Source organism: Rhinatrema bivittatum, chromosome 2 (genome assembly GCF_901001135.1).
Source record: "Rhinatrema bivittatum chromosome 2, aRhiBiv1.1, whole genome shotgun sequence".
NCBI classification, from domain to species: domain Eukaryota; kingdom Metazoa; phylum Chordata; class Amphibia; order Gymnophiona; family Rhinatrematidae; genus Rhinatrema; species Rhinatrema bivittatum.
Genome location: NC_042616.1, coordinates 26,265,619 through 26,291,370, shown reverse-complemented (window position 1 = coordinate 26,291,370; position 25,752 = coordinate 26,265,619). Strand labels below are relative to the sequence as shown.

At 45.5% G+C, this 25,752-nt stretch overlaps 1 protein-coding gene and 4 non-coding genes across 6 annotated transcripts; all 5 read right to left on the bottom strand.

Moving 5' to 3' along the window:
* Positions 1-1,056: 1,056 nt before the first annotated feature.
* Positions 1,057-17,709, bottom strand: LOC115083714 (gastrula zinc finger protein XlCGF49.1-like). Of its 2 annotated transcripts, none has more exons than XM_029587695.1 (2): positions 17,527-17,709; positions 1,057-3,553 (listed from the first exon to the last, which is right to left on the bottom strand). In XM_029587695.1, the coding sequence occupies exon 2, from the start codon at positions 2,632-2,634 to the stop codon at positions 2,059-2,061; it is 576 nt and encodes a 191-aa protein (XP_029443555.1). In that variant the 5' UTR covers positions 2,635-3,553; positions 17,527-17,709; the 3' UTR covers positions 1,057-2,058. The 2 variants fall into 2 exon arrangements, with proteins under 2 accessions (XP_029443555.1, XP_029443556.1); XM_029587696.1 differs by having other exon boundaries at positions 1,057-3,550.
* A 3,680-nt stretch (positions 17,710-21,389) lies between these two features.
* Positions 21,390-21,462, bottom strand: TRNAV-CAC. Its single transcript has one exon. It is a non-coding gene; the product is annotated as a tRNA-Val (tRNA).
* A 522-nt stretch (positions 21,463-21,984) lies between these two features.
* TRNAV-UAC lies at positions 21,985-22,057 on the bottom strand. Its single transcript has one exon. It is a non-coding gene; the product is annotated as a tRNA-Val (tRNA).
* Positions 22,058-24,842: 2,785 nt separating this feature from the next.
* TRNAV-CAC lies at positions 24,843-24,915 on the bottom strand. The gene has a single exon. It is a non-coding gene; the product is annotated as a tRNA-Val (tRNA).
* Positions 24,916-25,424: 509 nt separating this feature from the next.
* On the bottom strand, positions 25,425-25,497 carry TRNAV-UAC. The gene has a single exon. It is a non-coding gene; the product is annotated as a tRNA-Val (tRNA).
* Between the last annotated feature and the right edge of the window lie 255 nt (positions 25,498-25,752).

Genomic DNA, 25,752 nt, shown 5'->3' with positions numbered 1-25,752 from the left:
GCGTAAAGGGGGGGAGGGGAGGTACTGTTGCATGTTCCAGCCGAGCAAGGCCCACGCCTGGGCTTACTCACCCCGGGAGCTCAGCTGCCAGCTCCGGTTCACCTTCGCTCGTGGCGGTGGGCAGCCGCCTCCATCCCCGAGCGCCTGCAGCCACCTCTTCTGCTTCTGACTCCTGCGCTGTTCCTCCTGGTGCCCGGGGGGCCTCCCCACTCGGGCCGTGGAGTGACGCCGCCGCCCTCCTTCCTCCGGGTTCTAGCTTGAGCGCACTCAACTTGCGCTCTTATAGGGGCCACGAAGGGAAAGTAGCCCGTGGCCCGGATGATGACATCACTGGGCCTCTGTATAAAAGGCAGGGCCCAGCCACTTGTTCCCTGCCTTGGAAACAGGTCTCCACGATTGCTCGTGTACTAGTTGCTTATTCCTGTCCCTGTGTGTTCCCTTGTCTGCTCGTTCCTCGGACTGATTCTCTGGTATTGACCCCTGCATCGCCTGGACTACGCTTGGATTCTCTGGTATTGACCCCGGCTTGTCTCGACTACATCTGATCTATCTCCTGACTCTGACCTCTGCTTTGCTCCTAGTACTGTGTCTTCTTGCTGCCTGCCCTGACTCCAGCTTGCCTTGGACCCTTCTTGTGTCCTACGGACCTGGCCTCTCAGGCTTTGGCCTATCTTTACTTGGATGCCCCCTGTTCTGGGTCTCAAACCCTGCCTCATCCAGACCATCCTCGGCCTTCCAATACCTCTGCTGGTCTCTGGTGTACCCTTGTCGATATCAACTGGGAGTTGTCTCATGGAGGCTCGCCTAAGTCCGGCCGGCCCCGGCACCCAAAGGCTCAACCTAAGGGGACCATGGGCTGGTATTAGCAAAGCTCCAGTCAGCCTCTGTCTCCTAGCCTGCTCCACAACCCGATGGTGGGGACCCATAGGGCTTGCCCTGTGGGTAACCCCAACCCCACCTCGGGCCAAGGGTCCACCATCAGCGCAACACTAAGAAAATCACTTTTTAATCTACTTACCTGAATGTACAGGAAGAAATTACTCAGAGCCAATTAAAGTAATTTAGAGAAATTTATTTGATAGGCAGCCACCAAACAAGCTCCAATTACTAAGCAGCATACAAATAAAAAAGTATAAAAACATTCAATACTAGGTTTGCCTTTTCCTTCCCAGGGAAAGCTGCTCTATCCTTCAGCAAATTGCTAAGGGGACAAGGGCAGTATTCCAGTTATAATTTCACTGTATCACCTTCTAATACTCTGACGTGAACAGGCATTTGTGACCTCCAGCACACAAACTTTCTCGCTGTCCAGCGTGAACCAGTCTGATCTGGCTCCTTATCTACAGTCATACTTGTTTTTGCTTACACTGGCTCTTATAGGTTAATTACAAAGAAGGCATTGGTTAGCATACCCTTGCAAACAAACAAGAACTGTACTCAAAACCTCCCACCCGAAGTAACTACCACCCGAAGAAACTCCCACACACCCAACAAACCTCTGAAACCCCATCCTATACAATCAATTCACAAACACCCATAGAACCCCTATATTCCCCTACCATTACACTTGAAGAAAACAAACTATATGCAACTAAAACACTAACCAGAGAATGTCAACAAGGTTAAACCATACACATGTACCTAAATCTACTGACAAGGTCAACCCATACAATTGAAGATAAGAATCCATTTGCACTTAAAACACAGACCAGAAAATATAAACATTGTGACCATGCTACTGTTAGTAAAGTTAATCATTAACAATCTGTATCTATTAATGCTTATTGTGATATGTAATAAAAGAACAAAGTTATGAATGTTAATATAAGAAAATCAATTTTAATTGTTATTACTAGTGACAATGTTACTGCTAGAAAAGTTAAACAGAATCAAACTGTCAGTAAAGTTAAACTGTAACTGTTAATGCACTATATTGTTATGACCTTTAATGTAAGAATTGTTATACATGTAAACCTTAAATAAAAATTGATGGATAAGGAAAGATGTTATTGTTCTTGCATCCAACCCTTTTATCAGGCCATTCTAAAATTCAAGAAACTATAGGACAATGCGTGAACTGCATTTGACTCCTATGTGGCTTTGAAGGTGGCTTACAAATTTTTCCCTTGTTCTGAAGCTTTTACAACAAAATATACAAGGACCTGATTTCACTCCTATGTGGATTGTCTGATGCCCTATGAAGTATGCCTTCCGAAAGAAACCTTTACCACATTCAAAACATATATATCGTTTTACTCTTACATGGATTTTCTGATGCCATATAAGAGAGAACTTACTTCTGAAGCTTTTACCACACACAGTACATTTAAATGGTTTTTCTCCAGTGTGGATTCTCTGATGCCACATAAGAGATATCTTACATCTGAAGCTTTTACCACATTCAGTACATTTAAATGGTTTTCCTCCAGTGTGGATTCTCTGATGCCACATAAGAGATATCTTACGTCTGAAGCTTTTACCACATTCTGTACATTTAAATAGTCTTTCTCCAGTGTGAATTCTCTGGTGGCATTCAAGGTTTTCCTTCCAACTGAAACATTTACCACATTCAGTACATTTAAATTGACTTTCCTCTTTGGTGATTTTTTTTTGTTGTGAGATGAATGCATTCATACTGACAAATTTTTCAGACTGAATACAAAACAATGGTCTCTCACCAGTATGTTTTTCTTTTGGATTTTTTTTGTTTTTTACTTATCAATTGAAATTGCTCTCTCTCCCGGTTGCAATGTTAGTTATCCCGTAAGGTTTTCTTTCTGATTGACGTATCTGTTACCATCAATACTCATGAATAATTTTCTTCTCTCTGTGTTTTTTTGTTATTATTATTAGGTCTTGCTTTTGAATGATATTTGCTCCACTTTCAAAACTTGAAAATGTTCTCTCTTCTGTCTCTGTTTTATGGTACTTTATTAAAGAGAACTCCGAGCTCTAAGATTCCCCATCTTGAGGGCAATGAAAGAATCTCTTACTTGTGTGTGTTCTTTGGTGTATTAAGGATTCCCTCCTAGAAAAGTTTTTCTTACATTCAGCACAAGTGAAAGTGTTCCCTTGAGGGAGGATTCTCTGGTGCAAATTCAGGGTTAACTGCTGTTTGAAACATTTTTCACATAGAGTATGAAAAAGGATTCGCTCCTGCGTGGGTTTTCTGGTGCAATATAAAATGACATTTCCTATCAAAGGTTTTCCCCACAGGTGTCACAGTGAAAGGATTTCTTCCCCTTCTCCTCTCTCTGGTGGAGGCCAGAAGTCATGTGATCACTCATTACTTTGGAAGGGTCTCTCTGCTCTCAAGTCTCTCTGGTGCTCCCTGTCACTTCTCTCGCATGCAGTAACTATCCTATGAGTCTCTTGCAGGGTCTCACTGCCTCTTCTCTGATCCCTGATGACTTTGGCTACTGTCTTCCCCCCTTCAGTCCTTTTGGAAAGATTTTTACAGGCATTTCTTGACTGTCTTGGTGTAAGTGCCAGTTCTATAGGGTGTTCTTCTCGATTCTCCTCCCTCTTCCCTTCTGTATGATGTCACTGTCTGCTGGATATAAAAAGGAATTAATCATGTATCAGTGGCAATTGAATGGAAAGATATCAAATGACCTGGAATCAGACTAGGGGACACACAATGAAGTTACTTGGTGATACATTTAAAACTAATGCATAATTAAGCTCTGGGCTTGCTGGACCCTTGGTATGACCCACCATGGCAAGTCTTATGTTTATACCACTGAAACCACTCCTCAACTTCTGAAGGGTCAATCTATTTTCCTAAACATCTTCAGTTATTAAAATATCCCCATCCAATAACATTTTAATCCTTTTTCTTCCTCTTGTAAAGTCCTTCAGTTCTTACCATCTTTACTGATTTCTTATTCCTACTCCTTCTCATCTTTTCACGTTTCCCTCATTCCTTTACTTACAATTATTTTCATGGTTCTTTTTCTTAGTCAGTCATTTGCAGAGTCTCTACATTTCCTTTCCCGGATTTCTACATTTTCTTCTTCCCTTGCCCGTTCCTCTCTCTCAGCCTCTTTCATCCTGACGATTTTCTGCTCTTCCTCTTCATCACCCTCCTAGGTCTCAATTCTTTATCCCACATCCAGGTGTTTACCAGATACCTCCCTCCTTCCCCTCCTCTCTTCACACATGCTCCTTCCCCCTCCTCGTACACACCTTACTCTCCTTTTCCACACACAGGCCAATTCAAAAAACCCCACAGGAGAGCCGGCGCTCCGTATTGAGCCCAGGCACCTCTCCTGAGTGCCCGATTCTGTATTTAAATGAGGCCCGGCGTTAATAAGGAGGTGGCAGGGACAACAGCGAGTCCCTAGCACCTCCTTATTAGTGGAAGCAGCAGTTGTCATCGGGTCTGACAACCGACGCTTAATTTTACTGGCGTCTGTTTTCAAACCCGCTGATATTTTTTAATTTTTTTTTAAAGAAGTTTTGGGTTTTTTTTAATTTTTGGGGCCTCCGACTTAATATCGCTATGATATTAAGTTGGAAGTTGTACAGAAAAGCAGTTTTTTTCTGCTTTTCTGTACACTTTCCTGGTGCCGGCAGAAATTAGCGCCTACCTTTGGGTAGGCGCTAATTTCTGAAAGTAAAATGTGCAGCTTTCTGTATTTCAGGTGACTAATAGGCATGTGATAAGCGCTATTAGTTTTTTTTTGGGGGGGACGGGTTTTCCCACACGCTATTACCCTTTACAGTATAAGGGGTAATAGACGCGAGTCGAAAATGTGCGGCTAAACGGTGCACTTGGCCTAGCACACTGTTCTGTATCGGCCTGCCTCTGCTTTCCTCCTGCTCCTAACATACTCCTCCTTCAATCCTCCTCCAATTCTGTCATCTCTTCTCCCTCAAAGAATATTACAAACTGCCATGCTGGGTCAGACCGAGGGTCCATCAAGCCCAGCATCTTGTTTCCAGCAGAGGCCAATCCAGGCCACAAGTATCTGGCAAGTACCAAACATTAAGTAGATCCCAAGCTACTGATGCCAGTAATAGCAGTCACTATTCCCTAAGTCAACTTGATTAATAGCAGTTGACGGACTTCTCCGGGAACTTATCCAAACCTTTTTAAGGCCCAGTTATCCTAACTTCCCCAACCACATCCTCTGGCAACGAATTCCAGAGCTTAACTGTGCGATGAGTGAAAAAGAAATTCTACCATTTGTTTTAAATACGCTACTTACTAACTTCATGGATTGCCCCTTAGTCCTTCCATTATCTGACAGAGTAAATAGCCGATTCACATTTACTCATTTTAAACCTCTTGTGATTTTATAGATCTCTATTATGTCCCTACTCCAAGCATAAAGCCCTAGCCTCTTTAGCTTTTCCTCATAGGGGAGCCGTTCTATTCCCTTTATCATTTTGGTCGCCCTTCTCTGTACCTTCTCCAATGCATCTATATCTTTTTTGAGATGTGGCGACCAGAACTGCACAGTACTCAAGGTGCGGTCTCACAGATGGATTATGCCGACGGATGGATTATGAGTATGCTTGACCAACCACATCAGATTTACTACTTTTCTCACATTATCGGACGCCAACCTCCTGGGTATGAAACCGATTTGATATGAGTGAATCAGAAGAGGTGCCACGCTCCCCAGGCGTACTGCCAAAACGTTTGCTAGAATCTATAAATCAAAATTTAACAACGAGATAGAATGGTAGGAGCCACATAATCCCATCCCGATTTGACAAGAACTGTTCTGCCTGCTCAATTAGAATCTGGAAATAAATGCCCTTCCCCTAATAAGGAATTAAACATATTAACAAATGGTTTCATGATAGCTGGCAAGGATTTATACAATTTTGCAGTCAACCCATCTAATCTAGGTGCCTTCCCCACTTTGAGTTCTTGTATCACTTGTTCAACTTCGAACACCGATTTCCTTATTCAAAGATTCTTGGCCTTCCTCCGTTGGCAAATACTCCGCAACCTGCTCCTCAGTAATAGAATCATTTGCATATAGTTCCTCATAAAATTGGGTAAGTCTGTCACTATTTTTTTTATGTTCACTAAGTACATTCTCCTGTCAATCCTTAATTCTTTAAGATATGATTTTATGTCACTCTCTATTTCAGCCGCCTAGCCAAAAACCTGCTGGTTTTGTTGTCAAATTCATAATGCTCTTGTTTCAGAAAGAACATTTGATGGGATATAGTGTCCAGATCTGATCTAAGGGACATGAGCCTCTCCAGGACACATGAATCTGGAGCGCTTTTATGCCTTACCTCTAACTGAGCTATCCACCTGAGGATGTTTAAGCGATTCTTCTCTTTCTCGCATTTAACAAAAGCAGCACACAAAATTATCTTTCCCCTAACTACTGTTTTCAAACACTTCCGCAAAGTAACACACGACACTTCCCCATTATCATTAAACTGTAATTATTCTTAAGTATCTTCCTGAAGTTGGCCCACAAACTCTTTATCATTGAGAAGGCTATCATTCAACCTCCAGACACGTCTCTGGCTCTGTTTGCCAGGGAAGCCCAGAGTGATCCACACTGGAGCACGATCAGACCAAGTTATCTGACCTATACCAGCATCGGATATATGAAAAAATAAAAGGTCTACTAAAAAATAATCCAGCCTGGAATATGAAGCGTGGGGGTCTAGAAAAGAATAATCTTGAGTACCTGGATGTCTCAACGTCCACCCATCTATCAAACCCCAATCTGTGATTAAACTCTTTAGACACGATCTGTGATGTTTGGTTTTCAAATGTGATCCACCAGAATTATCTAAATAAGGATAAAGCATGAGATTAAACCCCCCCCCCCCCCCCAAAATAACCCAGTGGCCTTCGACCCAGACAGATAATACCTTGGATAGAGATTTAAAAAAAACCCGCTTGTGCAATATTGGGCACATATGTATAACCAAAGTGAACATATCCCCATGCAAAACAACTTTAACTATTATAGATTGGCCCTCTGTATCTCTAATCACTGATCTGACAGCCTCCCGATTTTTAGAAAAGACTCTACCCACTGCGCCATATTTATGTCTGGTAGTTGAGGATGCAAGATATTGTGTGGAAACATTCGATATCAATAATCTCTATCTTTTTCGGAGATGAGTCTCTTGGCAAAGTAAAATCTCTGCCCCTTGACCTGTTGCTTCTTTAAAGAATAAACTTCTCTTTTTGGGGAGAATTTAAACCCTTAACGTTCAAAGATAAAATCTTTAACCCCCGCCATCTTAAAGATATTCCAGCAGAGTCAACAGCTCTCACCTTTGACCTTACGAAGGGAGGTAATAAAGTCCTCCCATGGCCCCAAAACCAAAATTCTCTGCTTCACCAAGCTTATACACTATGCCCTCCCCTCCCCTAAACCCATTTCCCACACACCTCCTTGTGGAAATACTCCTATGAAGGAAGTGACATCACCACCCCAGAGCTACAGCCACCCAAATGCTCCCTGATCCACTCTGGACAATATGATAATAAAATAGAGCCTCTATACAACCATTAGTAGGAAAATATAGAAACTAGCATATATTCGGCATTAACATGGACCTTCATATATAAACACAAAAGTAAATCTCCCGAATACCTGAAAAACATCCAGAATTCGAGGCACTAACCCAAACAGGTCAAATAACTGATACAACCACAGGACACTCCCCACCCCCGGTCCTCAAGTTTAAGCTCTTTGGATGTGGAAGAACCTTTCGACTCCCTCCTCAGCCGCCATCCTCCCTTTGTGATTGCCTGCCACGTCGCTGGCCCCCTCCTTGTGATGCATTGGTGAAGCTTCCTTTACTGCATCCGGCTTTCCGAGGCCGTAGGCCCAGCTCGGCTTAAGGACCTCACTGGCCTCCTTCCAGTGTGCTCACTCGAGCAGATTTCCCATCCATGAGGAAAAAAAAGACAAACCAAAAGGGAAATGGCCAGCGGTATTTTATGTTCTCCTTGCATAAAAATATTATGCATCTTTAAACTCCCACCTCTTCTTTACAGTGGAAGGAGCTCTCAGTTTTATGGCCCCTCCACATGATGGGCCCCGCTCATCTGGCTTTCTGTAAGATCCTCTCCTTGACGGAGAATTTGTGAAGGCACACTAGGATGTCACGGGGAAACTTTCCTCCTGGTTGGCCCAGAGAACAATGTGCTCGCTCGATCCAAATCAAACTCTCCCGCACTATCTGTGTGCAGGCTCCGTATGTTGGTCCCCCCCCCAATACCCCACGAAAGCAGAGATCTATTTTCAAGATCCTCCACATGGTCAAGCAGCTCACTTCGAATGCTCAGCTATTAACGCCTGCCTGGAGCAGGCGTTAATAGCTGAGCGCAGGTAAAAAGTACAGAAAAGCAGAAAAAACTGCGTTTCTGTACTTTTTTTAAAGTAAAAAAAACAAAAAAAAAACAACTCGGCAGACCGCAGAGTTATGAAGACAGACGCTGGTAAATTATGCATCTGTTTTCATAACCGGCCGTCTGCCAGTAATGAAAACTGGCCACAAGCGACCCTAGCGCCTCCTTCCTAGCACGACACCCCTAATTTAAATATTGCATGGCGCCCCCCTTGCGGGCGCATTGCATGCGTTAAAAAAGTGGGCGCTGAAAAGACGGCGCCCGCTTTCAGCGCACATAATTGCATCGGCCCCTATGTGAACTTCAAATGCCTTTACTGAGCCTGACCTGCAGGAATTCCAAGGACACCTGGACAGCAGTTGAAGCTGGCATGACACTTTGTGATGCCTAATTATAGGGTCACAAAAGCAGAAGGCAACGGTTGGAACCTCAGGCTAGACTCACTACAGGGGCACCATTTTCAGGGGCATCTGTAAGCACAGCCTAAGATGTGTTAATTGCCCTGACCAGCAAGATTTTACCAGAACAAAAGGCTATCTAAAGAGTGATGGTAAATGGGCCCCACCTTGGAGAATTAATCAGGATAGCTTACGGATAATCAATCATGCTGTTGACATGACAATCAATGTAAATTATTCTCTGGGTAGTCACGCACTCTTAGAATTTCTAACCTAGTACTATATTGTATTTTACCTATAAAAGAAGGATTAGTTCATGTATACAATGAGATGCTGGTGATCAGTTTCAGGCCGATACAGTACAGTGTGCTCTGGCGGAGCGCACTGTTAACACATGTTTGGGACGTGCTAGCTTTACCCCTTATTCAGTAAGGGGTAATAGCGCTTCGAAAACGAGCTGCCAAACCCCCCCCCCCCCCCCCGAACCTAATGGCGCCCGCAACATGCAAATGCATGTTGATGGCCCTATTAGTTATTCCCGCGCGATTCAGTAAGTAAAATGTGCAGCCAAGCCACACATTTTACTTTCAGAAATTAGCGCCTACCCAAAGATAGGCGTTAATTTCTGCCGGCACCGGGGAAGTGTACAGAAAAGCAGTAAAAACTGCTTTTTTGTACACCCTCCGACTTAATATCATGGCGATATTAAGTCGGAGATCCCAAAAGTAAAAAATAATTTAAAAAAAATAAATTTTTTTTTAAATCAGCCTGCGGCTTGAAAACCGGACGTTCAATTTTGCCGGCGTCCGATTTCCGAACCCGTGGCTGTCAGCGGGTTTGAGAACAGACGCTGGCAAAATTGAGCGTCGGTTGTCAAACTCGCTGACAGCCGCCTCTTTTTACCGCGGGCCCTCATTTGAATACTAAATTGAGAATTTTACTGTATCGGCCTGTTTGTTAGAGACATGGCATTGGCATCTCCCAAGAAAACTTATATTCATCAATAAAAAATTATACTTTCTACAAAATCTAAGTGTTCTTGTATCCCTGGATATAAGCGTCATAAAGAACGTCTTGGCGCTTAACACAGGATACCGAAAGTAAAACGTGCAGCACATTTTACGCTCAGAAATCAACGCCTGCTTTTCTGTACATCCTCCAACTTAATATCCTAGCGATATTAAGTCAGAGGAACCAAAAATTTAAAAAAATTAAAAAAATCTGCCCACCCGTCAGCAGGTTAGAAAAATGTATGCTCAATTTTACCAATGTCCGTTTTCCTAACCCATGGCTGTCAGCGGGTTTGGAAACAGACACTGGTAAAATTGAGCGTTGGTTGTCGGAATCTGCTGACAGCCACATCTATGTTAACAAGGAGGTGCTAGGAACACGCTATTGTCCCTATCTATTTTGTTGCTGTTCTCAGTTAATTTATGCATTATCGCTACTGTTTGTGTTTCGATAATCACTTTTTCTAACCCTTTTATAATAACATATTATGAAATTCTTAGCTATTGCATTATTCTTCTAACATGCATTACATTGTAATAAGTTATTTTACTTGTAAAATGGAGTGAAGGTGTGTTCCAAACTTCAGTATATAAAAACACATAAATAAATAAAAAAAAAAAAATAGCACCTCCATATTAGCGCCTGGCCTCATTTGAATACAGAATCGCGCACCCATGAGGCCGAATTGGGCACACATCGGGAGAGTGGGCGTTCAACACGAAGCGCCTGCTCTCCCGCGATTCTCAGAGTATCGGCCTGTAAGTGTATTCTAAGTACACAGATACAGGGATAGTGGCATCTAGTGGCCAGACTTGATAGGGGTGCCACACACCTTACCAAATTTGCTTTGCTGGAAAATCAGGAATGGAGAAATTACTTACCTGATAATTTTGTTTTCCTTAGTGTAGACAGATGGACTCAGGACCAATAGGTATAGTGTACTCCTGATAGCAGTTGGAGACGGATCAGATTTCAATCTGACATCAGCCCCAGTACATATACTGGGGAACTGCAGCTCTTCAGTATTCTCCTCAAAAAGCATTGTGGATATATGTGTGACTAACTTGAATAACTTCATAACTTGATTAACTTGAACTGGTTGAATTGGCTACAGCTGGAGACCGCCAGTGCCCTCAACCGGGAAACATCGACACCCAGTAGAATGGGTGTCCTAGTTGAAGGAAAGCATGGCTTACCCTTGAATCACTCGCTTCCAGGGATCTCCCCAGAGAATTTCCATGAGTAACGGCAGCCGTGGGTGGGATGCTGAGTCCATCTGTCTGCACTAAGGAAAACGAAATTATCAGGTAAGTAATTTCTCCATTTCCTAGCGTGTAGCAGATGGACTCAGGACCAATGGGATGTATAAAAGCTACTCCAGAACCGGGTGGGAGGCTGCCCGTGACCCACTTAGTACTGCCCTTGCAAATGCTGTGTCCTCCCGAGCCTGAACATCCAGGCGGTGAAACCTGGAGAAGGTGTGTATGGAGGACCATGTCGCCGCCCTGCAGATCTCGGCAGGTGACAGCATCTTGGTTTCCGCCCAGGACACTGCTTGGGCTCTAGTAGAATGGGCCTTGACTCGTAAAGGCGGTGGCTTGCCGGCCTCCACGTAGGTCGCCTTAATGACTTCTTTGATCCAGCGGGCTATGGTTGCTCGTGAGACCGCTTCCCCCTGCTTCTTTCCGCTTTTGGAGGACGAATAGATGGTCCGTCTTTCGTACGGATTCCGACCTTTCCTGGTATCTGGCTAGGAGCCTGCCGACGTTGAGATGTCGTAGCCTTCGAGCCTCTTGTGAATTCTTATGCTCATCTGGTGATGGTAGCGAGATAGTTTGGTTGAGATGGAAGTGAGACACCACTTTGGGGAGGAACAATGGACTTGTGCGTAACTGGATGGTTCCCGGGGCGAGTCTGAGGAATGGTTCCCGGCAGGACAGTGCTTGTAGCTCGGATATATGACAAGCTGAACAGACTGCCAGCAGGAAGGCTGTTTTCAATGTTAATAGCCGGAGAGACAGGCTGCGGAGAGGCTTGAATGAGGTTCCTGCTAGGAAATCTAGGACCAGGTTGAGGTTCCAAAGAGGCACCGGCCACTTTAGGGGTGGTCGGATGTGCTTGGCTCCTTTCAGGAAGCGGGAGACATCCGGGTGAGAGGCTATGCTGCCGCTCTCGCTCTTGGTTTCGTAGCATGACAAGGCTGCCACCTGTTCCTTGATGGAGTTGAGGGACAGTCCCTTCAGTAGTCTGTTCTATAAGAATTCCAAAATCGCAGGAATTTTGACTGAGTGTGGTATGATGTTGTGGTCCTCACACTAGGATTCGAATACTCTCCAAATCCTTATGTATGTTAGTGATGTGGAGAACTTGCGTGCTCAGAGTAGGGTGTCAATTGCTGCTCCCGAGTATCCTCTCCTCTTTAGGCGAGCCCTCTCAATGGTCAGACCGTAAGAGAGCATCGAGCTGGATCCTCGTGGAGGATCTGTCCCTGTTGGAGCAGGTCTCTGTATGAAGGTAGCGGCAGGGGGCTCCCTGCCAACAGTCTTCGCATGTCTGGTACCATAGTCTTCTTGGCCAGTCCCGGGCCACTAGAAGTACTGGCCCCCTGTGGTGTTCTATCTTGTGAAGGATCGCGCTCAATAGGGGCCATGGCGGGAAGGCGTATAACAGAGCCGCCTGTGGCCAGGTCTGTACCAGGGCATCAATTCCCTGGGACTGGGGTTCCCGCCTGCGGCTGAAGAAACTGGGCACTTGGGCTTTGGACCAGTTTGCCAGGAGGCCCATGGTTGGTGTTCCCCAACGGTTTACTATCAATTGGAATGCTGTGGTCGACAGCCTCCATTCTCCTGGATCTAGACTTTCTCTGCTGAGGTAGTCCGCAGCGACGTTGTCTTTCCCGGCAATGTGGACAGCCGAGATCTCTTGAAGATTCACTTCCGCCCATGACATTAGGAGGTCTATTTCCAGAGACACCTGTTGGCTTCTGGTTCCTCCCTGACGGTTGTTGTAGGCCACTGTTGTGGCCTACAACAACCGTCAGAACATTACTCTGACCGCTTTGCCTCGGAGTCTGTGAGCGAACCTTAGGCAGGCTAGTCTGACTGCCCGGGCTTCTGGGTGATTGATATTCCATCCCGACTCTTGTTTGTTCCATTGCCCTTGGGCGGTTAGTTCCTGGCAGTGTGCTCCCCATCCACGTAGGCTGGCATCCATGGTGAGTAGGATCCAAGTTGGGGAGGATAGTCTCATTCCCTGGCTCAGATGGGCTTCTTGTAGTCACCATCGTAGTTGGGCCCAAACTCTGTCCGGAAGCTGAAGCCGTACGGTGTAGTTCTGGGACAGAGGATTCCATCGTGATAGAAGTGAGCGTTGTAGGGGTCTCATGTGAGCCCGTGCCCATGGGACTACCTCCAGTGTGGATGCCATGAGGCCGAGAACTTGTAGGTAATCCCATGCTGTAGGGCGAGAAGCGCCCAGCAGGGTTCGTAACCGAGTCATGAGTTTTGATCTCCTTGTCGGTGTCAGGATGACCTTGTCTTGTCTGGTGTCGAACCGGACTCCCAGGTATTCTAGAAATTGGGAAGGCTGAAGGCAGCTCTTGTTTGTGTTGACCATCCACCCAAGGCTCTCCAGTAGAGTTTTGACTCTGTTGGTTGCCTGGTGGCTTTCCTCTGGGGATTTCGCTCTGATCAGCCAATCATCTAGATAAGAGTGCACGCAGATCCCTTCCTTCCTCAGTGTTGCTGCCACTACCACTATGATCTTGGTGAACGTCCGGGGTGCAGTGGCTAACCCGAACGGTAGTGCCCGGAACTGGTAGTGACGGTCCAGGATCGAGAAGCGTAGGAAACGCTGATGCTCTTGATGGATCAGAATGTGTAGGCAGGCTTCCGACAGATCCAGGGAGGTAAGGAAGTCTCCCGGTTGTAATCGCCCTTATTACCGAGCGTAGGGTTTCCATGTGGAAGCAGGGAATCTTTAGGTAACGGTTGACCGCCTTGAGGTCCAGGATAGGTCTGAACGTTCCTTCCTTCTTGGGAACGATAAAATAGATGGAATAATAGCCAGTATTTATTTGTTGTGGAGGCACCGGTGTTATAGCCTCTAGAGCTAGTAACCTGGTCAGTGTAGCTTCCACTGCCATTCTCTTGGAAGGGTCGTGGCAGGGAGATTCCACAAACTTGTCCGGAGGGAGGTGGTGGAAATCCAGATAATATCCCTCTCGAATGATGGAGAGGACCCACTTGTCTGAAGTTATCTCGACCATATTTGGTAGAATAGGGCCAGTCTGCCCCCTATGGCTTCTTCCTTTGGATGGGTCATCTGATTTTCATTGTGGGGTGCGGCTAGGGCCTGGACCCAAGCTAGCTCCCCTTTTATTGTGCTTGTTCCAAAAGGACTGGCTCCGGGCTGCGCCGCTTGATATGAGCTTCTATATGGTTGAAGCGTTGTGACCCTCTGCCCCTGGAGGTCCGAGGGAAGGATCGCTGGTTTCTCTTATTCCTGTCCTCCGGTATCCGCGACAATGGGGTCTCGTCCCACTTGTTGGCTAGTTTCTCTCATTCGCTTCCGAACAGGAGTGTTCCCATGAAGGGCATCCTTGTGGGTCTTGTTTTGGAGGATGCGTCAGCTGACCAGTTTCGGAGCCAGATTTGTCTTCTGGCTGCCACTGCGGATGAGACTCCTCTAGCTGCCGTGCTTACCACATACGAAGCGGCGTTCGCGAGAAATAATACGGCTGGTTCCAGGGCTTCCCCAGGGGTGTTGGTTCCTGGTCTGCGCTAAGCAGGCACGTGTCACCATGGCACAGCAGGTTGCGATCTGTAAAGACATTTATTTATTTTTTCTATACCGACATTCCTGTACAAAAATACAAATCACATTGGTTAACAATGAAACTTCAATTTCGCTCGAAGGCGGTACAAGGAACAATGTTGCACGTTAAACAGTTGAAAACATGTCAGAACTCGTCTAAACCTAACCTGAAAAGACATAGCGGAGACGTCAAAGGACTGTTTGAGGATGGATTCCAGACGTCTGTCTTGAGCATCCTTGAGTGCTGCTCCTCCCTCCACTGGGATAGTAGTGCGCTTCGAGACCGCGCAGACCATGGCATCCACTTTCGGACATGCCAGGAGATCTTTGGCAGCGGGTTCCAGAGGGTACATGGCTGCCAGAGCCCGGCCCCCTTTGAACATGGTTTCTGGGGCCTCCCATTCCAAGTCAATTAGTTGCTGGACGGCTTGTAATAATGGGAAATGACGGGAGGTCTGACGAAGTCCCTCCAAAAAGTGGGTTTGGCTTAGGTTCCCCCGAGGCACGTGTGCCCGGGATAGCAAGCTCTTTCAAGCTGTGCGTGACCAGGTCTGGAAGTTCGTCCTTGGTGAAGAAGCGTCTCATGGTTCGATGGTGTTCTGTCCCCAGAGGGAGTTCCCCCTCCTCCAGGGGTTCTGACTCCTCATCTGAGATGTCTGTGTCCCCAAGGGTGGGGCTTCTGGGCGGTGAGATCACCTCCCTGGGCATAGAGGGTCCTGGTACGTTGAGGTCCTCTGGTGGTGTCTGTGGCCGCATTGTAGGAGGCCCCGGTCGCATGTGGACGAAGGTATGCAGACCTTTGAAAAATTCCACCCAGGAGATAGAAGCTGGGTCTAGACTAGGGGGTGCCATGTCCCTGGGGAACCCCATTTGAGGGGGTGTCCTGCTGTTTGGTGCTAGGTCCGGTGTACCTCTCGAAGGGCTGTGGTCTGGAACCGGCTGGGGAAGGCCATGAATTGGGTCCCCTAGAGCCTCTTCGCACTGTATACACAGGGCCGTGGCCTCCTTATACTGTGCCGCTCTAATGTGGCATGCTGGGCAAAGGCCCTGAGCTTTGAGCTTATTTTCAGGTGGAGCCATGGCGTGTGCGCTTATAATACAGTTGTGCGTCGAAGATGCGCATGTAAGTTTAGTGCACGCGTGCCGAGTTGTGCGCTTCACTTGTGCGCCCAGCACTTGTGCACACGACGTTGTGCGCACGGCTCACCTCTGTGCGCATGGATCAAGATGGTGGACAGGGCGGCGAACAGGGCAAAAATGACGACGGCGACCACCTCGGAGGGTCTCCACGTGGGAGGACCCTTGGATCTGACCAGGGTCTAGCCCTGCTGGGGCCGATCAAACCGGTGGCACTGGTCCTGGCTGGCGACCCGTGCGTCTCCTCGAGCTTTGGAGACCGGAGACTTTTAAATAGATTTCTACCTTACCTTGTCCCGGCGCTTCCCGGTTTCGTTCCGGGCGGTCTCCGGCTGCAGGGGGAAAAGGGAAAATACCTTCACCGCCGCGCTTGAGGTTGCACCTGCTGCCTCTCAGCCTCACCCGATGTCGGGGGCTAGGTCCCCACCGAGGGTCGGCCGCCGGACCGAGGCTCACTTCCGAGGGATCACGGAAATCACCTCAGGAATCTCGACTGGGGGAGGTACCCAACGGGTGTCACCACAGGAGAGTGGGGCTCGTCTGTAGAGGTAAGATCTCTTCTTAATTTAGGTTTCTTCAGTAAAAGGTACTCTAACGCTGTACTAGCGTGCATAGAGTCCCTAATGCTCTGTTACAAGATAATGTACACTCTTGTAAACCGTTATGATGGCTCAACAGAATAACGGTATATAAAACTCATCAAATAGCTGCTATGGAGACGGAAAATACTGAAGAGCTGCATTTCCTGCAGGGGTATATGTACTGGGGCTGACATCAGATTGAAATCTGATCAGTCTCCGACTGCTATCAGGAGTACACTATACCCACTGGTCCTGAATCCATCTGCTACATGCTAGAAAAATGTATTTTAGCAACCCCCTCTCAGCCCCTAGCACCACCCCAACCCCATTTTAGCCCTTTCCATGTCCACCATTCCCTGCCCTGCATCCTTCGGTTTCCCTCAAGCCTGATGATGGACTGCCAGGGGGCATGGCTGGCCATAAGGTTCAGAGCATCCTTGGCTGACCAGCCAGACGAGCAGATAGCTGCTTACTAATTCATTACTGGCACACAGGACGTTTAAGATGCACATCAGTATAAACCAGGCCTGGCACCCTGGGTAGTTGGCCACCGCTCCTGCCATCAGCACCAGCTGGAAAACTGGTCTGCTTTTTTCAAAACTGAGCAATGGACACCCTACCAAACATCCCTTGCTCCCATACACCTTCCTGCCAGTAGCATTTACATTGCTTCCTCCACCAGGATCCCACCCAACAGAAAAGCCTGTATGTATCTATTTATCTACTCAATGATTTGTTACTTTATGTAGTCTGCCTAGAGCTTCCCTTTAGGAAATGACAGAATATCAAATGAAAATGAACAAAAATTACAAAATAATAAACAGTAAATCTACAGATTACAGAAAGCACAATAACAAGGGCACATTTCAGGTTTTTGAATGAAGTACGATTGTGAACTGTGAAAGAAGTATTTTGTGGTCTAACACTCCTCATGGTTTCCTTACGGGGGGAGGGAGTTCAGGCCTTCACGCAGATCCCGTTCAAGCCACATGGTCTTGTGGGATTGTTCTTGATAAACTTTTGACCCCTAAATCCTAACATTTTAATACTCAATGTTTTGAAAGCCAAATGTGCGGAGAGGGGGGGTGAGGGAATCAAAGGCGGCTACCAAAGGGGCTCATGCGTGGCCTGCAATTTAAAGATCGAACCCCAGGGCCTACCCTCAGCGCCGCTGCTTGCCAGAAAATATCACAGGGAGACCAGAAAAAGAACAGGCTGGCAAGACACCGCTTACCCCCCGGGGCTGGGCTTCACTGCAATCGCTTATTTCTGGTTAAGAAAAGTAAATTGCTGCGTTATGAGCGCAGCAGAAGAAAGCGCTCTCCCTCCGCCTGACCGCGCACGTGTTCCGCTTTCGCTTTCTGCAGCCGCCGTCCCCTTCTGTTGACCCTGCCGCCTCCGCGTCATCACTCTGCGACTGCTGGGTGCGCTGCCGGCTACAAAAGAGGGTCGGCAACATTCGATTGCCCCGCCCATCTTGCCCCGCCCCCTCTTCTCAGTTTAGTAGGTAAACTTATGACCAAAAAAAAAATATATGCATAAAAAAATTAGAAATTATCACGTTATAAAAGAAGTGCCACATGCATTGGAACAAACCTTTGGAAATCTTGAAAGGCAAAAAATGAATTAGAGTCTTGAAAACATTAACCCAACGTAGTAACTCAATAAAATGATTGCATCACCCAATTGTATATTTGAAATAGACACAATAGCAGCACTTACATTTACTAGCCACTTTCTTGCAACCGTTATATACTCTTTATTACCACCCCCTACCGACCCTACTGCACACTTTCTCATTCCTACACTTCTCCCCTTTAGAGCTGCCAAGGGGGGAACAGTATTTAGGTTGAGATTTTCAGGACTCTGCCTTACAATCTGCTACAACCAGGGCTGATGGACAAGGTAGTGCCTGGATTTGAGCTTTTAGGGCAACAGCAGGACAGGTCCAAGCTGGCATCAATTGGGGCCCAAGCCTTCTGTAGCAGTGGGAGCAGGTCCGGATTTAGGTATAGGCAACATCGGCATCTGCTTGTTTTAGAGTCGTGCTAGCATAGGGGGCACTGCTCTGGCACTAGGCCTATGGGCGCCAAAATCTTAAATCCGGCCCTGAGCAGGACCAAGCTCCCTGTTGGTTCCACCATCCTCGCCCGGATGCTTGTCTCCCGCAGAAGTGGCTTTCAGTGACACTGTGACTGACCACTTCTGGATTCATAACAGCACTGAAACCGCAGCCTGTACTCCTAGTAACTCCCTGATCGATCCAAGAGCGAGGCTGGGGGGACACAAAGGATGGGGGATGCTTCTGGGATTGAATGGGGAAGGGGGCACATGGCTGAAGTTTAACCAAGGGCATCTCATACTCTTGCACTGGCCCTACTGCCCCCAAACCAGTTCTTGCAGTAAAAAAAAACTCGACAAACTCTTTCCACCTATACAATCTATACATCTCCTTGTATGCGTGTGCATTAAAGGAGATGTGGGGTACTGTAGTGGGCGGAGACTGGAGACTTCACACTGACAGAGGACAACCTGAAACTCCTGTCAAACAGGACTTCATGTACCAGAATTCCCTGCTTCACAGTCTAATACAGCTGTAGTTAGGACAGTGAGAAACTCTCTGTCAGCACGTTTTCATTTTGGGCTTCGCTGTTCTTATTGTCTGATAAGACTGCACAGTTTGCCTGCCAAGTCTATAACCTAGATTAGAACAATGAATGTAATATATGAGCAGGACAGTGTTGCTTTGAACTCGCAAATTCCTTTCCAGAACTGCAAGTCCCGGCAGCCTCTCCTGCAGGACACGGGAGAAGCTTCACAAAAGTTCCAGACTGAGGAGGAGGAGGGGGGCAGCAGCCCCTCAGCCGGGATTTGCTTGCTCAGCAGGGTGTAGAACGCATGTGTGAAAGATAAGAAATGTGGAAAGTATAAAAAGTTACTCCCTGCTAGGGAGGGGGGTGCAGTTTTTCTGAAAACCATTTCAGCTGCATCTATTTTTGCTGGCAAAAAGAAAAAGAATAGAAACTTTTCCTTTCTTGGACCAAGTGCCTGGAGTCTTCTGTTTGGGCCTGCTCTTTGTAGCCTATTACATCACTGCTGCAGAGTGCAGATAACAGTGAGTGTTTTTCTCTCCAATCTTCTGTGTTCAGCGAGAGAGAAAATGTTGCTGCAGAGGTTGTAGTGAAAGCCAAATTTTCCTCCACTGATTTACATGAAAAATCTTCAGAGGGATAGCCGTGCTAGTCTGGTGTAGCAGCCCCTCAACCTCAAAAGATACTCATCAGCAGCTGCAAATAGTACAAGGACACCAACCCAGGACCCAGACCTTGCCAGAAAAGGAGATGCCAACACTTTCCACATATTATCCCAGACAATGCCATCACTGGACACAACATCATCAGCAACATGCGGGACACATTCTCCTGCTTTTCTTCCAATCTAATATATGCCAACACCTGCCAGCAAAGTCCCACTTCTGTCTACATAGGACAAACGGGGCAATCTATAAGGACAAGGTAAAGGGATTTAAACCTGAGGTTAGAAATGACAACATTCAACCTTCCTTGACATTCTCTATCTGACCTTAAGGTTGCCATACTCCTACATGAAAACTTCAAAGGCGCACTCCAGCCTGAAACTGCTGAATTGGAACTCATTAAAAATCTAAATACCATCACCCAAGGGCTGAACAGAAGCAATGGATTCATGACTCACTACAAATATGCATAAACTGAACTGTTGTCTGATCATTCTGTCTATTCACACTTACCTCAGTTGTCAGTAGGCTAAACTACAATCCTATTCACACTCTCTCCACACCGTTTCCTGCCTTTTCCCATGTCTTCTCACTCTTCTGTATATATTGTACACATCAACTGTACATCATTTCATGCATCTGATGGTGTGGACTGTGTCCTCGAAAGCTCATGCTTTAATAAAACAGTTAGTCTAAATGATTCCACTCGACTCCTAGTGCTTTTTTATTCAGATGAAGAGTCATTACTTGTTTTCCCTGAAATAGAAGCTATTGATAGTGTACCAGAAGGGGAAAATTTCGGAGGCCTTTTTAGTAGTGTGTTAGCCACCTTATCCAGTTCTTTGATGGGGGAGGCAGGACAAAATTAGGATGTGGCTGAAGAGCAGGCAGCACAGTTAGAGAGCACATCTGATGCCCTTGGCATTGTTCCTCAGAGTCCACCCACTATATCAGCTCCAGTGGCAGCATCCTCTGCTAAGTATGTAGAGAAGGGATCAGAGTGGACTTGGAAGATCTGGAGACATTTCTAAATAAGGGAAGGCCCACGCTTTGCAAAATGCAAGCACATGGCAAAGACACAGGTCCTGGCAAACAAACGGGGCATTTAACTAACACTGGCATGCTTTATAAGCCACAGAAGCAGCAGCCCTTAGGACTAGCATCTGGGGAGTTTGGAAGTGGCAGAAAAGAGGAAAAGTGTTTCCCAATCTGATCCCATGCCCTCAACCCTTTCCATCATTCAGGTAAGAGGCAAGCAGACCCCTGCCAAACATGAGAAGTGAAAAGCTACGATGGAAGAAATGGAACAGGTTTCAATAGCAATGCCCCAGGACAGGAGAGAAGCAGCAGTCAAAGTTAGAAAAAGGGGCAGTTCTGCAATAACTGCCCTTGATAGCCAACCCCTGCAGTTAGTAGAGAATGAGGGCTTGAAAATAGAACTACAAGGATAAAAGTGAAGCAAGATGTTTTGAGGATCCTCCACTAGCACCTGAGGTCTTTCTACAAATGCTTATTTTCTCTCAGAGAGTAACTGCAGGGAAATGACCAACTTTTGCATTCATTCTGCCCTGTCATTCCAGTCCATACTGCCAAGGATATACTGTTGCAGTACATGACAGGGGATGACCACCTCAGGGACAACAGGACTAGTGCAAGACAGTTATGGTCACTGTCTTCTATTGCACTCAACCCTCCTGGATAGCTGTGCTTGCAAGATCTTTGTAGGATTGCTCCCAAGCTGTTCCTAACAAGGTCCCATAACAATGCAAGCATTCACTGACACCAATACAGCTGATGGCTGAACATCTATAAAATGCTCATCCACTGCTAGAAACATAAATTGGCTCCACTGGGACTTAAACCCAGGACCTTCTGTGTGTGAAACAGATGTGATAACCTCTACACCATGGAACCATTTCCTTGTCTGATCTCTTCTTTATTACACTTTCAAACACCTATCCAGTTATTTTAGAATACTGTTTGAATAATTCATGGGATAATCGCCTGAGCCACCATTCACATTCTAACATTTTTTACTCTTGGCAAAAAATAGATCTTCCAAGAGCCATCCCATCTACCATGAAAAATGTGTTTTACTAGAGTCACTGCTGAATTCTTTTTACCACACAAGATGTTGGCTTAGGAGCTTACCTAAAGCTTCTTTATTTCGTCTCCAGTAACCATTCCCACACTTCTTCTGGGGAAGACGATATCTGCTATGAATTCGCATGAGATCAAGTAGCAAGCATAGAAGGAAGGGCCTGTAAATCTGCATATAGATCGTGCATCTGCATATAGATCATGGGTATCCTGAAAACCTGACAGGTGGGGTTTCCACTGCACATATGTGGAACCCATTGGTCTTCAACTTGCTTTTTCGGTATCTAAGTAATCCTTGCACTCAGACTCATGCCTGTTTCTGCAGCAAGTTAAAAATGGCTCCACTGGGGATTGAACCCAGGCCCTTCTGCGTGTAAAGCAGATGTGATACCCACTACACTATGGAACCAACTGACCACTTCTTTTAATCTGTGAGCAACTGTCGAACCCTTGATGCGCGACTAAAGGAGGACTAATTGAACAAGCTTCTCAGCTAGAGAAGTGCATTCATTGAAAACAAAATATAAAAATGAAATCAGTGGGGCCAACTTGTTTCTTTTTTATTTATTTATTTTATTTATTAAAAATTCTTGTATACCATCGTTTATAATATACATCACAACGGTTTACATGTTACAAAATCATAAAATCAAACTGAAATATCTAAAAGGTACAGTAAAATATGATAAAAAATAAAATTGTTAATCAATTATTAATAAATGAACATAAAACAAAGATAAAAATAATGTTTCTTTAAACCAATTAGTCCTTTTTTTTCAAGATAGTCAATATAAGCCTGTTTGAAAAGCCATGCTTTTAGAGCTTTTTTAAAAGCTTTAAACTCTGACTCTAAACTCTTAGGGTCCAAAATGAGCTGAAGGGGACCCGTGAACTAAAGGAATCCTATTTGTTTCATTTCTGTCAAACAGAATGATTTCTATAAGCAATTATAGTCAAAAGACCCATGGAAATCATAGGCATAGCAACAGTTGCAAATGTATGGAGAAAGGATCATACACTGTGGAGCGGGCAGGTTGCAGAGAAGGGACGGATTGGCATTCCGTCAAGGAATGAGAGTTATGATGTATCGCAGCGGAGCATTTTCCTAGTCTCCTATAATGCCGCAGAGCGGGTTACAGTGATGCTGAGTTTGAAGAATGAGCATGTCACAGCCTTGCTCTGCATTGTTTCTCTAGACATTGTCTGTGTGAAAGCATAGCTCTGAGGTCTCTCTGAATTGTTGGTAAGGATTTTTGCTGTGGCAGCCCATTAACACAAGATGATATCCAGGTCCTGATCCCCATCAAGGAGTCCCTCGCGAAAACACTGTCTCATTGGGAAACATGCCTCCAAAATATCAAACAGCTTCTCACAAGCCTCAACCTGGTACTAAACTCATCCAAAACGGAACTATTACTCATCACAACAGAGAACAGCTTCTCCACCCCCACTCATCCAGCCTTACTAAAAACTACACAAGTGAGAGTCCTAGGAGTTCTAATTGACAATCGACTGAACCTGAAAGCTACCATCAACAAAACCACCAAAGACTGCTTTTATAAACTCCAAGTGCTGGAAAGAATAAGACCTCTGTTCCACACTCATGACTTTAGAACGATTCTACAATCAATCATCTTCGCAAAGCTGGACTATTGTAACACCATCTTGCTTGGTCTCCCCTCATCACACACCAAACCACTGCAAATGGTTCAAAATGCCTCTGCCCGTATACTCACTAACACCAGGAGAAGAGACCACATAACCCCTATCCTAATGGGCCTCCACTGGCTACCCATCCACTTCACAATAATCTACAAGGCCATTCTCACCATATACAAAAACATCCATCAACTAGCCCCAATTGACCTTCATTTCCCCCTCCGATTGCACACCTCAACAAGACCGACAAGAGATGCTTACAAAGGATCACTTCAAGTACCCCCAGCCAAAACTACCAGACACATTACGCTAAGAGATCGGGCCTTCTCTACAGCCGGCCCTACCTTATGGAACTCCATCCCCCCAGATCATAGAACGGAACCCAGCCTCTCAACTTTCAAGAAAAGACTCAAGACCTGGCTGTTCATGCAGGCTTTTCCTAACTCCAATATTATTTAACTCATAACAATCAACACACATCACCACCAATATCACTATTAGCTACCTCTTACAATGTAATTATATGTAATTATCTGGTTCTCCTTTTCCTTTTTTCCTTCTTACTCCAAGTTTTTTTCCCCTGTTACATGTAACTGCTTTTTCTGCACTATTGTTCAAGTTTAAGCTTATTTTGCACTCCTGTTTCATGTGAACCAGCATGATGGGACTACTGTCTTGAATGTTGGTATATAAAAAACTTAAATAAAATAAATAAATAAATAAAGACAGGAAAACAAACCATGGAGGCAGCATGGCATCACAATATCTCTGCATCATTGTAGATTTGTGTTGCTTTGCTTGCTGTTCTGTTTTTCCTTTTTCGTGATTGAAGCCTTAGCTACACTTCAGATTAGTTATTTATTCTCTGTATGACTGCCAGTGGGCACATTGTGGGCAGTGGGAGCTAGGTAGTACTGGGCATAAGCGAGCAGTGAAGGCAGGCCAGAAAGTGCAGCATAACAGCCTGTATTGTGAAGCCTGTCTGTGACAGAGAAATGGAACAGGTTTCAATAGCAATGCCCCAGGACAGGAGAGAAGCAGCAGTTAAAGTTAGAAAAAGGGGCAGTTCTGAAATAAATGCCCTTGATAGCCAGCCCCTGCAGCTAGTAGAGAATGAGGGCTTGAAAATAGAACTACAAGGATAAAAGTGAAGCAAGATGTTTTGAGGATCCTCCACTAGCACCTGAGGTCTTTCTACAAATGCTAATTTTCTCTCAGAGAGTAACTGCAGGGAAATGACCAACTTTTGCATTCATTCTGCCCTGTCATTCCAGTCCATACTGCCAAGGATATACTGTTGCAGTCCATCACAGGGTACGACCACCTCAGGGACAACAGGACTAGTGCAAGACAGTTATCGTCACTGTCTTCTATTGCACTCAACCCTCCTGGATAGCTGTGCTTGCAAGATCTTTGTAGGATTGCTCCCAAGCTGTTCCTAACAAGGTCCCATAACAATGCAAGCATTCACTGACACCAATACAGCTGATGGCTGAACATCTATAAAATGCTCATCCATTGCTAGAAACATAAAGTGGCTCCATTGGGACTTGAACCCAAGACCTTCTGTGTGTGAAACAGATGTGATAACCTCTACACCATGGAACCATTTCCTTGTCTGATCTCTTCTTTATTACACTTTCAAACACCTATCCAGTTATTTTAGAATACTGTTTGAATAATTCATGGGATAATCGCCTCAGCCACCATTCACATTCTAACATTTTTTACTCTTGGCAAAAAATAGATCTTCCAAGAGCCATCCCATCTACCATGAAAAATGTGTTTTACTAGAGTCACTGCTGAATTCTTTTTACCACACAAGGTGTTGGCTTAGGAGTTTACCTAAAGCTTCCTTATTTCGTCTCCAGTAACCATTCCCACACTTCTTCTGGGGAAGACGATATCTGCTATGAATTCGCATGAGATCAAGTAGCAAGCATAGAACGAAGGGCCTGTAAATCTGCATATAGATCGTGCATCTGCATATAGATCATGGGTATCCTGAAAACCTGACAGGTGGGGTTTCCACTGCACATTGGTCTTCAACTTGCTTTTTCGGTATCTAAGTAATCCTTGCACTCAGACTCATGCCTGTTTCTGCAGCAAGTTAAAAATGGCTCCACTGGGGATTGAACCCAGGCCCTTCTGCGTGTAAAGCAGATGTGATACCCACTACACTATGGAACCAACTGACCACTTCTTTTAATCTGTGAGCAACTGTCGAACCCTTGATGCACGACTAAAGGAGGACTAATTGAACAAGCATCTCAGCTAGAGAAGTGCATTCATTGAAAACAAAATATAAAAATGAAATCAGTGGGGCCAACTTGTTTCTTTTTTATTTATTTATTTTATTTATTAAAAATTCTTGTATACCATCGTTCATAATATACATCACAATGGTTTACATGTTACAAAATCATAAAATCAAACTGAAATATC

Coding starts and splice junctions, on each gene's coding strand:
- LOC115083714 (XM_029587695.1), bottom strand. CDS start 2,634: ATGAATGCATTCATCTCACAACAAAAAAAAATCACCAAAGAGGAAAGT.